The following is a 14340-nucleotide window of genomic DNA, read 5'->3' as shown; positions in this document are numbered from 1 at the left end:
AACATCAATGTCAAAAGGATATCACCACATGGGCTCAGGAACACTTCAGAAAACCAATGTCAGTAAATACAGTTCGGCGCTACATCCTTAAGTGCAACTTGAAACTCTACTATGCAAAGCAAAAGCCAATTATCAACAAGACCCAGAAACCCTGCCGGCTTCTCTGGGCCGAGCTCATCTAAGATGGACTGATGCAAAGTGGAAAAGTGTTCTGTGGTCCGACGAGTCCACATTTCAAATTGTTTTTGAAAATTGTGGATGTCGTGTCCTCCGGGCCAAAGAGGAAAAGAATCATCCGGACTGTTATGGACGCAAAGTTCAAAAGCCAGCATCTGTGATGGCATGGGGCTGTGTTAGTGCCAATGGCATGGGTAACTTGCAAATCTGTGAAGGCACTATTAATGCTGAAAGGTACATACAGGTTTTGGAGAAACATATGCGGCTATCCAAGCAATGTCTATTTCATGGACGCCCCTGCTTATTTCAGCAAGACAATGCCAAACCACATTCTGCATGTGTTACAACAGCGCGGCTTCGTAGTAAAAGAGTGTGGGCACTAGACTGGCCTGCCTGCAGTCAGACCTGTCTCCCATTGAAAATGTGTGGCGCATTATGAAGTGTAAAATACGACAACGGAGACCCCGGACTGTTGAACAGCTGAAGCTGTAAATCAAGCAAGAGTGGGAAAGAATTCCACCTACAAAGCTTCAACAATTAGTGTCCTCAGTTCCCAAACGTTTATTGAATGTTAAAAGAAAAAGTGATGTAACACAGTGGTAAACATGACCCTGTCCCATCTTTTTTGGAATGTGTTGCAGCCATAAAATTGTAAGTTCATGATTATTTGCTAAAAACAATAAAGTTTATCAGTTTGAACATTAAATATCTTGTCTTTGTAGTGTATTCAATAAAATATAGGCTGAACATGATTTACAAATCATTGTATTCTGTTTTTATTTATGTTTAACACAAGGTCCCAACTTCATTGGAATTGGGGTTGTAAACACCAAGCGCCCTTATTCCATGTGGTGGCCATTCGGTGGGATTGCCACTTCCTCATTCCTTAACTTGACCCATTAATAACAGTATAGCATGCAACTAGCCATCAAAGATTAAATGATGCCTACCACTTGAAAAAACCATATCTGTCAGCCACACAGGTCGCGGGGTGAGGAGGGGGAAAGCGAGGAGGGGGAAAAAAATAATCCAGCTGTGGCCGCCGTGCGTGCACCACGGTCCTCCTGCCTGGATGACTTTTCCCCCCCTCTTCCTTCTCACGATGCCTCGCTGCTGACCCTCCATCGATTAACAGCGTGCTGAATTTGAACGGAGACAAAGGGGTGGTCACCCCAGAATGTCTCTCTGCAGCCCGTGTGAGCATCTTTTCCCACTTAGGAGGAGCTGTGAGAGAAGGCACGTCTTTGATTGACAGCTGAAAGTTCCAGGGAGGCGGGATTTTGAGAGCATTTAGCAACACGCCCACAGCATCTGAATGCTGAAAGAACGTAAATTATTATTATTATTTTTAATCCATTCATTCATTTTCTGGCTTGTTAACGACACTCTTCTGTGATATGTCAAGTTTCCAAGACATTATTTTGGTCTGTTTGGTTGTACGTTAAGAATTTCACTGAAAACCTGTTTGAGCCCTGAAGGAATTAATTCACTTAATGTTATTTCAAATTGTTTTTGAATTCAAACAAATTGAAACTTACTGTATTATGGTCCACACTGAAGGTTCTACATTCTGAGTGACTTAAGTATATGACGATGATGGTGTGGGTGGTGACATTGGATGAGGGCAAAGAGCCTCGTTAAAACTAGAACAACTGCTTATGCCGCCACAGTGAAAACGATTTTCCACAAATCCAATTTCACGGCATATTGTTTTGCCCGGGTTGGCTATAAATACCCGCTGCTTAATGTAGCACTCTTCCAGCAACACAAATTTCATAGCGAGTAGAAAAATGTGCACATTAATGATGAATTATATTCAAGCCAGAAGGCAGAGGAATTAAAAATGCATCGCCACTGGACAAGACATTTCATATTCATGAGGCCAAGAACTAAAATAAGCACCTCTAACAAAACCTGGGCTTACAAAATACGAATACATCATAGTTATAATAAAATAAGCCTGTGCAAATACAACCCCAATTCCAATGAAGTTGAGACGTTGTGTTAAACATAAATAAAAACAGAATACAATGATTTGCAAATCATGTTCAACCTATATTTAATTGAATACACTACAAAGACAAGATATTTCATGTTCAAACTGATACACTTTATTGTTTTTAGCAAATAATCAGTAACTTGGAATTTTATGGCTGCAACACGTTCCAGAAAAGTTGGGACAGGTGGCAAAAAAGACTGAGAAGGTTGAGGAATGGTCATCAAACACTGGTTTGGACCATCTCATCTCACAGGTGAACAGGCTAATTGGGAACAGGTGGGTGTCATGATTGGGTATAAAAGGAGCTTCCCTGAATTGCATTCACAAGCAAAGATGTGGCAAGGTTCACCTCTTTGTGAACAAGTGGATGAGAAAATAATCGAACAGTTTAAAGACAATGTTCCTCAACATACAATTGCAAGGAATTTAGCGATTTTATCAGCTACGGTCCATAATATCATCGAAAGGTTAGAAGAATCTGGAGAACTCACTGCATGTAAGCGGAAAGGCCAAAAACCAACATTGAATGCCCGTGATCTTCGATCACTCAGGCGGCACTGCATCAAAAACCGACATCAATGTGTAAAGGATAACACCACATGGGCTCAGGAACACTTCAGAAAACCAATGTCAGTAAATACAGTTCGGCGCTACATCCTTAAGTGCAACTTGAAACTCTACTATGCAAAGCAAAAGCCAATTATCAACAACACCCAGAAACACCGCCGGCTTCTCTGGGTCAGAGCTCATCTAAGATGGACTGATGCAAAGTGGAAAAGTGTTCTGTGGTCCGACGAGAAATTGTGGATGTCGTGTCCTCCGGGCCAAAGAGGAAAAGAACCATCCGGACTGTTATGGACGCAAAGTTGAAAAGCCAACATCTGTGATCGTATGGGGCTGTGTTAGTGCCAATGGCATGGGTAACTTACACATCTGTGAAGGCACCATTAATGCTGAAAGGTACATACAGGTTTTGGAGAAACATATGCTGCCATCCAAGCAACGTCTTTTTCATGGACGCCCCTGCTTATTTCAGCAAGACAATGCCAAACCACATTCTGCATGTGTTACAACAGCGTGGTTTAGTTGTAAAAGAGTGCGGGTACTAGACTGGCCTGCCTGCAATCCAGACCTGTCTCCCATTGAAAATGTGTGGCGCATTATGAAGCGTAAAATACGTCAACAGAGACCAGACTGTTGAACAGCTGAAGCTGTACAAGCAAGAATGGGAACGAATTCCACCTACAAAACTTCAACAATTTGTATCCTCAGTTCCCAAACGTTTATTGAATGTTGTTAAAAGAAAAGGTGATGTAACACAGTGGTAAACATGACCCTGTCGCATCTTTTTTGGAACGTGTTGCAGCCATAAAATTCTAAATTAATGATTATTTGCTAAAAACAATAACATAACATAACAATAACAGAACATTAAATATCTTGTCTTTGTAGTGTAGTCAATAAAATATAGGTTGAACATGATTTGCAAACCATTGTATTCTGTTTTTATTTATGTTTAACACAATGTCCCAACTTCATTGGAATTGGGGTTGTAGAACATTCTAATCAAAAATGCAGAAGAGGCAAAAGGGTGTCAACCGAACAACAAGCACACTTGGCAAACAAGATCTGCATCTCATTTGGGATGAGACCGGCAGAACTAATGAACTACCTTATAACACCGCCCTTTACCCCTGTTGTGTCCCTCCTGCTGCCACCGAAAGAGGATGATGTAAGGGGGGCAAAGGGGCCTAGACACACAGGAAGCGCAGTGCAAACAAGCCGGCATTGACTCCACGCCAGCATATTTGTTTAAAGGTCCAGAGTAGCTGAGTGTTCAATACATGTAGACATGACGCTAATGTGCTGAAAAGACAGCAAGGCATCACCATCTGTTCATGATTTTAAGATTTATTCAGAAAATGGCAAAAAAACTGTCAAAAAACAAAAAAACATCAGAAAAGTGCAGTCAGTTTCGGCAAGTTTGCCGTCTAAAGTACTACAACACATCAGCGATGGGAAATTGGGACTGAGCCCTGCCCCTAAAAGGGGTTTGTAAATTGTGTATACTGTAGATGCCACAAGATTGCTGCAAAGCACTTACAACGAAGAGACTCATAAAGCATCAACACCATGCGTCTAGCATTTACACAATAATGAACTCATGTTACATAAACGACTGTAATTGGAAGTTAAATTATTCAACAAACCATCTTCACATGAGGCCCATCAATAGTATTCGGTAGCGTACTAGCCTAAATAGGACGCTAGCACAAATGGACATGACATTTACACATGAAAAATATGGGCTCTAGCTAAAAGCTAAAATAATAGGAAATACAGACATTTTGCTTAACAGCGACAATGTATAAATTTGATGATTTCAACTTTTTCTGCTTTCTTATAGGCAAAATTTGGAGACAGTTTTTTTTCATCGGACAGTGATGTTTTAAATAATGTTAGTAGTTGTCTGCGTTAGGCGTCACGGTGTTTCCTTAAATTGTAACTAACTTTCAATCTTAATTTTAACATAATGTCACTGTCCGATGAAAAATTTTGTGAGTTTTGAGTTAAAACACGAAGCTAAATAATTTTTTTATTTTTTTCAGGAAAAAAACAAAAATCTCACAAAATTTGAAGATACATCCCTTTCATTGGTCAGTGATGTTTTTAGTTTTTGGGCATTTGCTAAAATTTAAACTAACTTTTAATCCTAATGTTAAAATAATGTCGCTGTCCCATGAAAAGCAGACAGCATGTCCTAACTTTGTGAGTTTTGAGTTGAAACTTGAATCTAAATCTTTTTTTGTTTGTTTTTTTAATTGGGTGAAAATAAAAACCTCAAAAACTTTGGAGATAAATGCTTTTCATCGGACGGCAATGTCCCCACCTGTGTGGAGTTTGCATGTTTTCCAGTGCCTGCGCGGGTTTTCTCCGGGCACTCCGGTTTCCTCCCACATCCCAAAAACATGCAGGGTAGGTTAATTGAAGACTCTAAATTGCCCGTAAGTGTGACTGTGAGTGCGAATGGTTGTTTGTTTATATGTGCCCTGCGATTGGCTGGCGACCAATTCAGGGTGTACCCCACCTCTCGCCCGAAGGTAGCTGGGATAGGCTCCAGCGCGCCCGCGACCCCAGTGAGGATAAGCGGAACGGAAGATGAATGAATGAATGAATCTCAATTTTAACATAATGTCACGGTCCAATGAAAAGCATATCTCCAAATTTTATGAGTCTTTAACTGAAGCAAAATCTTTGTATGTTTCTGATCAAATCATTGCAGAGGGACGATAAATTAATTTAGAATTGATGCAATCTCTAAATAAAAATAAATACAGCAGTAGAGTGGAACACCACACTGTCATTTCATTCCTACAGTATATGGCTGTTTATTGAAACACTACCTTGGGCTAAAATCTCATGCGATCTTGTGTTGCTTCAACACATAATTAACCCGACAGCAATAATTACATGGATTTTTGTCCATGTGAAAGGCTGCCAAATTGCGGCAGCTACAGTATAATTTGACGACATGAAGCTGCACGTGGCATTGTTAAGTAACATTCTTTCACAACAAATTACTAAGCTCACGTGAAGGTTGATGATGACATCTGGTAAGACGACAATAAAGATGCATACATACAAAGTGGCAGGCGTACCCTTCAGCCAAACAAGAAGTGTTCTAATAATAGATGCTAGGTCTGGTGACAGAGGAGTACACAGCCACTGGGTTTGAGTATATTTTCAGACGTGTTGGAAAAAACATGCTTCAAAGTCCAGAGGTCCCTGTCCCGGAAAGAGAAGGGTAGTGACTGATGATAATTTGTCTGCACGATGTCACAGAGATGACGCAGATGCTTTCTAACACAATACGCCTGCGTACAGTATCATGGGCCTGTGAAGTGAGACATAAGGGCCGCATGATATTTTGGTGTTAACAGCTTTGCAGCATCTTGTGAGGCATTCAAGAATGCTGAGAAGTCGGAAACGTCCAACTTGGGGGTGTGACCTAAAACATCCATCCATTTTCTTCCGCTTATCCGAGGTCAGGTCGCGGGGGCAGTAGCTTCAGCAGGGAAGCCCAGACTTCCCTCTCCCCAGCCACTTCATCCAGTTCTTACGGGGAGACCCCGAGGCGTTCCCAGGCCAGCCGGGAGACATAGTATCTCCAGCGTGTCCTGGGTCATCCCCGGGGTCTCCTCCACCTCACCAGGGAGGCGTCCAGGAGGCATCCTAATCAGATCCCCCCCCGAGCCACCACATCTGGCTCCTCTTAATGTGGAGAAGCAGCGGCACGGTGGTGGACTGGTTAGCACGTCTCCCTCACAGTTCTGAGGACCGGGGTTCAAATCCCGGCCCTGCCTATGTGGAGTTTGCATGGTCTCCCAGTGACTGCGTGGGTACCCCGGTTTCCTCCCACATCCCAAAAACACGTGTGGTAGGTTGATTGAAGAATCTAAATTGCCCGTAGGTGTGAATGTGAGTGTGAATGGTCGTTTGTTTATATCTGCCCTGCGATTGGCTGGTGACCAGTTCAGGGTGTAACCCGCCTCTCGCCCAAAGATAGCTAGGATAGGCTCCAGCACGTCCCCGACCCTAGTGAGGATAAGCGGTACAGAAAATGGATGGATGAATTTTTATCCCAACCGCTTCACACTCCGCTGCGAACTGCTCCAGTGAGAGTTGGAGATGACGGCTCGACCTAAAGCATTCCAATGAAAGACATAGCTGATCATTGCGATGTTTTTGTCTTAAGTATGTTGAAGTAACTCAACCGATAGCTAAGTTTCGTATGTCAATGACGAGGTAAATTTAGCCTTGGTCGTTAATGGAAGTTCCTGAGAGTCTTCGCTACATCAAAAGCAAATCAGGTGTAAGCCATTTATTTTCACAGGTAATGTTGTAAGATAAGTTTGAAATGACAAACTGTTTTCGGACCAAGGTTTTTGGTATTTAATTATTGAAATAGGCAATAATAAACCTTTGTGGCGTGGCGTCAATTGCTTGCGGTTTTTCGTTATTCGCCGCAGGGCTTAGTCCCTATCCCCCACGAAAAGCAGGGAATTAATGTATAATGCAACTACACATCAATTTCCATCCAGAACCAGTTGTGTTCAATGGCGATATCGCCATAGCATCACCAATAAAAAGGGATGTATAGTATTTTAGCCCACAACGCCAAACAGGATAAGCGGTATGGAAAATGGATGGATGTATAGTATTTTATTGCGTCTTAGATTCCTACATCTCTGTGAAGTTGGGACACATCAATTGCTGACTTCAAACAGGTTTCCAGTGCAATTTTCCTCATCCTGAAATTACCGACTTCCCAGGTGTCTGGAATGCAGCAGTAAGACCAACCTGTGGCCTGGCATCCACACACAATAGAGAAACTGACTCCCGGTGGTTTTAGGTTTAACCTGTCGCGTGATCCTTATAACACTGCCCCCAAAATGATTCCACTAGCATTACTATGAGTGTTGTTCTAGTATTACAGCAGAGCACAGCGAAGCAATTGTTGTTGCTACATGGGAGAATGTTTTGGATACTAAGTCACTTCTTTCATACAACGGAAAAGCCTCCCGGTTCTCAACTTTGAACAGAATTCCAAAACGAGGACACTTTGCCGGCCTATTTTCGCGTACTGCTATGAAAACTGTACCGCCAAATATTTTTAATCTGTGTGTGTGTGTGTCTGTGTGACTAATAACACATTGAATCAGGGACTTCTTCATGTTTATGTTCTGACTTCTGAACAAAGTCTTCATCCCATGGATAACCTGTGAATCAGGGAATCTCAAAGTGTGAGCTCCCTCTAGTGGTACATGAAATAATTACTGCTGAAGGACAGTTCAATTGTATTTAACTTTTAAGTTCAATATATTTGAATGTAATCTTTAAGAACAGTTTGTTTTGAAACATTTGTTTAGGTACGACTTGTATTTCATTCTTATTTTACATTTATTTAATCGAATCATGACTAAATCATTATTAAAGTACAGTTTTTATTTTCCTATGCAGTATTTAAGCACAGTAGGGTTGCAATTAACAAATATTTTAACACTCTATTAATTAGTTGATTTTTTGGGGGGGCAGGATGAATCAGATAAAAACAATGTTTTCAATTTTCATCCCTTGATTCAAAAACAGGACATTTCAAACTGACAGTGCAGCAAATGTATGAACATAAATTGATCATGATTCTGTTACTAGTTTGGTCTGTAACGTCAAAAAAATAGGCAAATATGGTAATCATTATTTTCCAAAGTAAAAGCAGATGTTTGCAAAAGTCTTATTTTGATTAAACACAAAGATAATCAGTCTGCTTTCATAGAGGTCAAGAGCAGTGATTCTCAACCTGCTAATATGGCGGGCCACATTAGTGTGCCATGAGCGCTCTTCACGTGTGCTGTGGGAAATTATAAAATGTTATGTAATTGCTCAAAAAATTATTGATTTACAAGAAATAATGTATCTTTGTTCATCTATTTATGCCAGTGAGGCAATGACAGACAGAACAAAAAATGCTCTTCTACTAGATGGCAGGAAGTACAAACAGTAATTAATGCATCCACGTTTTGTGACAATTTTGTTTGTTGGTGTGCCGTGAGATTTTGGTATTGTAAAATATGTGCCTTGGCTCCATAAAGGTTGGAAATCACTCGTCTACAGAAATCTGAGAATATTTACTGTTGAGAGGCTGAAATTCTGAGGGTTTGGACAATTTTAGGTTAATGTCTCTAAACGATTAATTGACCATCAAAATAGTTGTTGATTAATTTGACAATTAGTTGTCGATTAATCGATTAATTGTGGCACTTGTGAAGCAAAGTGTTAATCTTCTAACTGTGCCTATTGTTACAGTGGCTTACAATAATATTAAATGTACTTTTTTAATGTTGGTCATTTTGGTGTCGAGCTAAGTAATTTAAGTCACAGAAAAATCACTCCTGTAGATCTTATATTGTGTGAACAAACATGGTTGTTCGACTGGCTTACAAAGTGAGACCAAAGTAAGTAAGGAGTTAAGGTAGTTCCACATGATTCAGCGAATAACTGTCTTAAGAACTTGCAGAAACTCACAGAAGACAAACATGAACTATGAATGCATTCATCGTCTCTTCGCGGTTTGACTGTTGCATACAGACAGAACGTTTGCGCAGTCAAAAAGTGGGTTGATCGGCCTTGTCCATCCATCCATCCATTTTCCGTACCACTAATCTTCACTAGGGTCGCGGGCATGCTGGCGCCTGGCCCAGCTGACTCTGGGTGAGAGGTGCGGTACACCCTGAACTGGTCACCAGCCACTTACAGTGGGTATGGAAAGTATTCAGAGCCCCTTAAATTTTTGCACTCTGAGCACTCTGGGGAAGGTTTTCGTCCAGGATATCCCTGTAGTTGGCCGCATTCATCTTTCCTTCGATTGCAACCAGTCTTCCTGTCCCTGCAGCTGAAAAACAACCCCACAGCACGATGCTGCCACCACCACGCTTCACTGTTGGGACTGTATTGGACACATACATACTGCTTAGAATTAAGGCCAAAAAGTTCTATCTTGGTCTTATCAGACCAGAGAATCTTATTTCTCACCATCTTGGAGTCCTTCAGGTGTTTTTTAGCAAACTCAATGCGAGCTTTCATGAGAGGCTTCCGTCGGGCCACTCTGCCGTTAAGCCCCGACTGGTGGAGGGCTGCAGTCATGGTTGACTTTCTAGAACTTTCTCTCATCTCCCGACTGCATCTCTGGAGCCACAGTGATCTTTGGGTTCTTCTTTACCTCTCTCACCAAGGCTCTTCTCCCCCGATTGCTCAGTTTGGCCGGACGGCCAGCTCTAGGAAGGGTTCTGGTCGTCCCAAACGTCCTCCATTTCAGGATTATGGAGGCCACTGTGCTCTTAGGAACCTTAAGTGCAGCAGAGATTTTTTGTAACCTTGGCCAGATCTGTGCCTTGCCACAATTCTGTCTCTGAGCTCTTCAGGCAGTTCCTTTGACCTCATGATGCTCATTTGCGCTGACATGCACTGTGAGCTGTAAGGTCTTGTATAGACAGGTGTGTAGCTTTCCTAATGAAGTCCAATCAGTATAATCAAACACACCTGGACTCCAATGAAGGTGTAGAACCATCTCAAGGATGATCAGAAGAAATGGACAGCACCTGAGTTAAATATATGAGTGTCACAGTAAAGGGTTTGAATACTTATAGCTGTGTGATATTTCAATTTTTCTTTTTTAATAACTCTGCAAAAATTTAAACAATTCCATTTTTTTCTATCAATATGGGATGCTGTGTGTACATTAATGAGGAAAAGAAAATGCAAAATGATTTTAGCAAATGGCTGCAGTATAACAAAAAACAAACAAAATCCACCGTTCTTGAGACACTTTCTTTAACAACACTGCAGTGCTGGTAAGACTTGAGGCAGTCACTGATGGCGTAGTGGTACATTTGCCTGACCGGTGCAGGCAGCATGGGTTCAGTTCCCACTCAGTGATAGTATGAATGTGAGTGTGAATGGTTGTCCGTGGCTATATGTGCCCTGCGACTGACTGGTGACCAGTTCAGGGTGTGGTCCGACTTTCGTCCAAAGTCAGCTGGGTTAGGCTCCAGCACACCGTGACCCTGATAAGCGGTATTGAGAATGGATGGATTGACTTCAGAGAGTTGTTTAAGTGTCTGAGTCTTGTCTTCTCTTATAACTTCCAATGTGTCTTTGAAATAAAATGTCTAAACAAGGCAATCTGTAACAACAGTTATCCTAGGGTAGCTTTAACAGAATAATCAATTAATCTGTAGCCTGGTGGTGTAATAAACCCCAGGTTGTACTTTTTAAGGTGTGTCTCATCCTTTTAGCATTTCATCAATTCTTCAGGAAAAAGGGTGCAAGGAATTAAATGATTGGGGAAGGATTTGGATTTATTCAATAATCTCTGATTTCCATCAACTATGATTTAATTAGATGACATAGGATACAACCCACACATTGTTTTTCATTCTTCGATGTGCATTATTCTTTGCCTCCCACATGAAGAACTGGCAATCACATTCTGTTCAAACCCGTTTTGTCCTAAGAACTGTACTGATTGTGCTCAAAGATTCCCAACACCAGGGTGGAGTTGTACTTTCCTGCTACTTGATCGGACACCAAAGCATGCTGACCTAACCCCACTCTGGACCCCCTCTACTTCCCAACAGGATGGAACTTTTCTTGTTGTCATTGGGTCACATTGTGAGTCCAGCTCCCCTTTTTTCATTCTTCCAGACACAGGCAGCGTGATCCACAATGCTCAGGCACGCATAAACACTAGATCATCCTGCAGATAGCAGGCAAGGTTAATTCATTTTGAGTGGAATAAGGAGGCGCTTGAGGGGTTTATATGTTTGTATTTGCTCAACTAAGATGGAAATGTGTTGCTTGAGGTTTGAAAAACCAGTACTTGACTACGTGAGGGTGTTTTGACAGTGCATCTCCTGTCCCAGTTCACAAACAGTACACTGCCGTGAAAAACTATTGGTCCCCTTCTCAAATTCTTATAGTTTTGTATAGTTTCCCCACTTTCATGTTTAAGCTCATCAAACAAATGTAAATATCAGACAAATATTACCCAAGTGAACTTAAAATGCAGTTTTTAAATGGTGATTTCATTTATTAAGGAAATAAACACTATTCAAAATTACCTGGCCCTATGTGAAAAAGTAATTACCCCCTAAACCTAATAACTGGTTGGGCCATCCTCAGCAGCAAGAACTGAAATCAAGCGTTTTCTATAACAGGCAATGAGTCTTTCACATCTCTGTGGAGATATTTTGGCCTACACTTGCTTGCAGAATTGTTTGGATTCAACAAAAATTTAGGGATTTTGAGCATTAACTGGCTTTTTAAGGTCACGCCACTGGATTTCAATCGGATTCAAATCTGGACTTTGACTAGGCCACTCCAAAACCTTCATTTTGTTTTTTAAGCCATTTAGAAGTTGACTTGTTAGTGCTTTGGGATTGTTATCCTGCTGCAGAAGCCAAGTACACTTACACTTGTGGTCACAAACTGATGGATGAACATTCTCCTTCAGGGTTTTCTGTTAAAGAGCAGAATTAATGGTTCCAGCAAGTTGTCCAGGTCCTGAAGGACTAAAGCAACCCAGGGCTAGCACACTACCAACACCAAGTTTGACTGTTGGTATGATGTTCTTTTTCTGAAATGGTGTGCTACGTTCACACCACATGTAACGAGACACACGCCTTCCCAAAAGCTCAACTTTCATCTCGTGAGTCCATATATTCTCCCAAAAGTCTTGGAAAATCATTCAGATGTTTTTGTTTTGTTTTTATTGCAAAAGTAAGACAAGCCTTTTATGTTCTTTTTGGTCAGCAGTGGTTCTCGCCTTGGAACTCTGCCATGGATGCCAATTTAGCCTAGTCTTTTCCTTATTCTTGTGTCATGAACCCTGACCTTAACTGACACAGGGGAGGCCTGCAGTTTAGAAGTTGTCCTGAGTTCCTTTGTGGCCTCCTGGATGAGTCATTGCTGTTCTCTTGGGGTAATCTTTGTATGCTGGCCACTCCTGGGAAGGTTCACAGATCTTTTCCCACTTGATTTTGTTGGGACAGATTCTGTTTAAGTGATTTCTTGATTGAACAGGTCTGGAGGTAATCAGGCTTAGGTGTGATCAGTGAAAATTAATCAAAAAATGTGATTAGCCACAACTAGTTCATGATTTAACGACGTGGGTAATTACTTTTTCCACACAGGGCCAGGTAACTTTGAATTTTTTTTCCTTAATAAATGAAATCACCATTTAAAAACAGCATTTTAAGTTCACTTGAGTTATATTTGTCTGATATTTACATTTGCTTGATGACCTTAAACATTAAAGTGGGGAAACGATGCAAAAATATAAGTATTTGAGAAGTGAAATGTCCTTGAGTAGCTCAGCATTAAGATGCATCACACTAGTGTGTTATCATAATAAGGAGGGGGGATGGGGCAGAAAGATGACCTCATACTGCAAATGGTATTTCGGAGAGGTGGTAAGAAGCAATGCTTTAAAAGTCATTTCAAAAAATCAAATCAAATAAACAAAAATACAAAATAAACAATCCCCAGCCTCCATGACGACTACTGCTCATCCTGCTTTCCATATGTAAGACAAGTGTTACAACCCAATGCGGTACTCCACCGACCTTTCTGTTCATTGAACCCACTGCTCCGAAAGTACACCAAACTGAACCGTCACACTTACATGTCTCTGCTGTTACGTTAATTTGCTCCATTTCGACGGCGGTAACGACACCCTCGCTGTGTGTCGTCGTGTTCATCCAAGCACCGACTCCTTGCTGCCTGGCAGTCCGCTCATCCCTCACGCAGGACGGGGCGGGGGAACTTCGAGCCACTTGACGGCGGTGTTCCGGAGCTCCTCACACCGAGTGGGAAATTTACCAATAATAGAACGAAACCCAGACTGGAAGTATTAAGAGATACCGGTGGGTGTGAATAAATGATATAGAAAAATGTTTTTCTTTTTTTATGGGGGGGGGGGGGGGTAATGGAAGAAGAGTGAAGGAATTTCGCGGCTTTTGAGCTTTGCAGCTGATGCGACTGACTATGCATGCATGCCTTTGGCCGGGCTGGCCTGTACCATTTACCACAGAGGGGTGCAAGGGTAATAAGTAACCGTTTCGATTTAAGAAAACATCATATAAAACCTACATAGACCACATATGCTAAAATTATACCAATGTATTTCAGCTCTCAAAATCGCCCCAGCGAAGATTTTTTTTTTCCACAGAAAGAAGTGATTTAGTAATGTGATTCTCCCCCTTTCTGATGGCTCCGCCCACCCCTGAACAACAATGCATATTAGGCTGTTGCCATTCAATGCAAACTTCCAAATGCCTTTAAAAAAAAGTTTTTTTTCTAAGGAGCCCTTAGAATTCACCACATGTATACCTCTAAATGCCATAAGACTAAAAAAGTTGCCTATTCTCGTGAAAATAAAAACAAATAATGTTAAGATAACAAATACATACTTTTTTAAAGATCAAAGTTATGTTATAAGAATAAAGTCGTATTTTACTAAGGAAAAAGGTTATTTACGTAATTTGTAATAATAATTGTACAAATAAATAATAAAAAATCATAATCTGATGAGAATAACTGAGTCTGGT

General features: G+C 41.2%; 1 protein-coding gene across 4 annotated transcripts in view; it reads right to left on the bottom strand.

Moving 5' to 3' along the window:
• Nucleotides 1-13748, bottom strand: part of map7d1a (MAP7 domain containing 1a) — an 84233-nt gene extending 70485 nt beyond the window's left edge. For all 4 annotated transcript variants that reach the window (XM_061674058.1, XM_061674061.1, XM_061674059.1 and 1 more), the window contains exon 1: nucleotides 13416-13748. In XM_061674058.1, the coding sequence (XP_061530042.1) occupies nucleotides 13416-13491 (76 nt within the window). In that variant the 5' untranslated portion in view covers nucleotides 13492-13748. The remainder of the gene's footprint in view (nucleotides 1-13415) is intronic.
• Between the last annotated feature and the right edge of the window lie 592 nt (nucleotides 13749-14340).

Source organism: Phycodurus eques, chromosome 4 (genome assembly GCF_024500275.1).
Source record: "Phycodurus eques isolate BA_2022a chromosome 4, UOR_Pequ_1.1, whole genome shotgun sequence".
NCBI classification, from domain to species: domain Eukaryota; kingdom Metazoa; phylum Chordata; class Actinopteri; order Syngnathiformes; family Syngnathidae; genus Phycodurus; species Phycodurus eques.
This window is presented reverse-complemented; position numbering and strand designations above follow the sequence as displayed.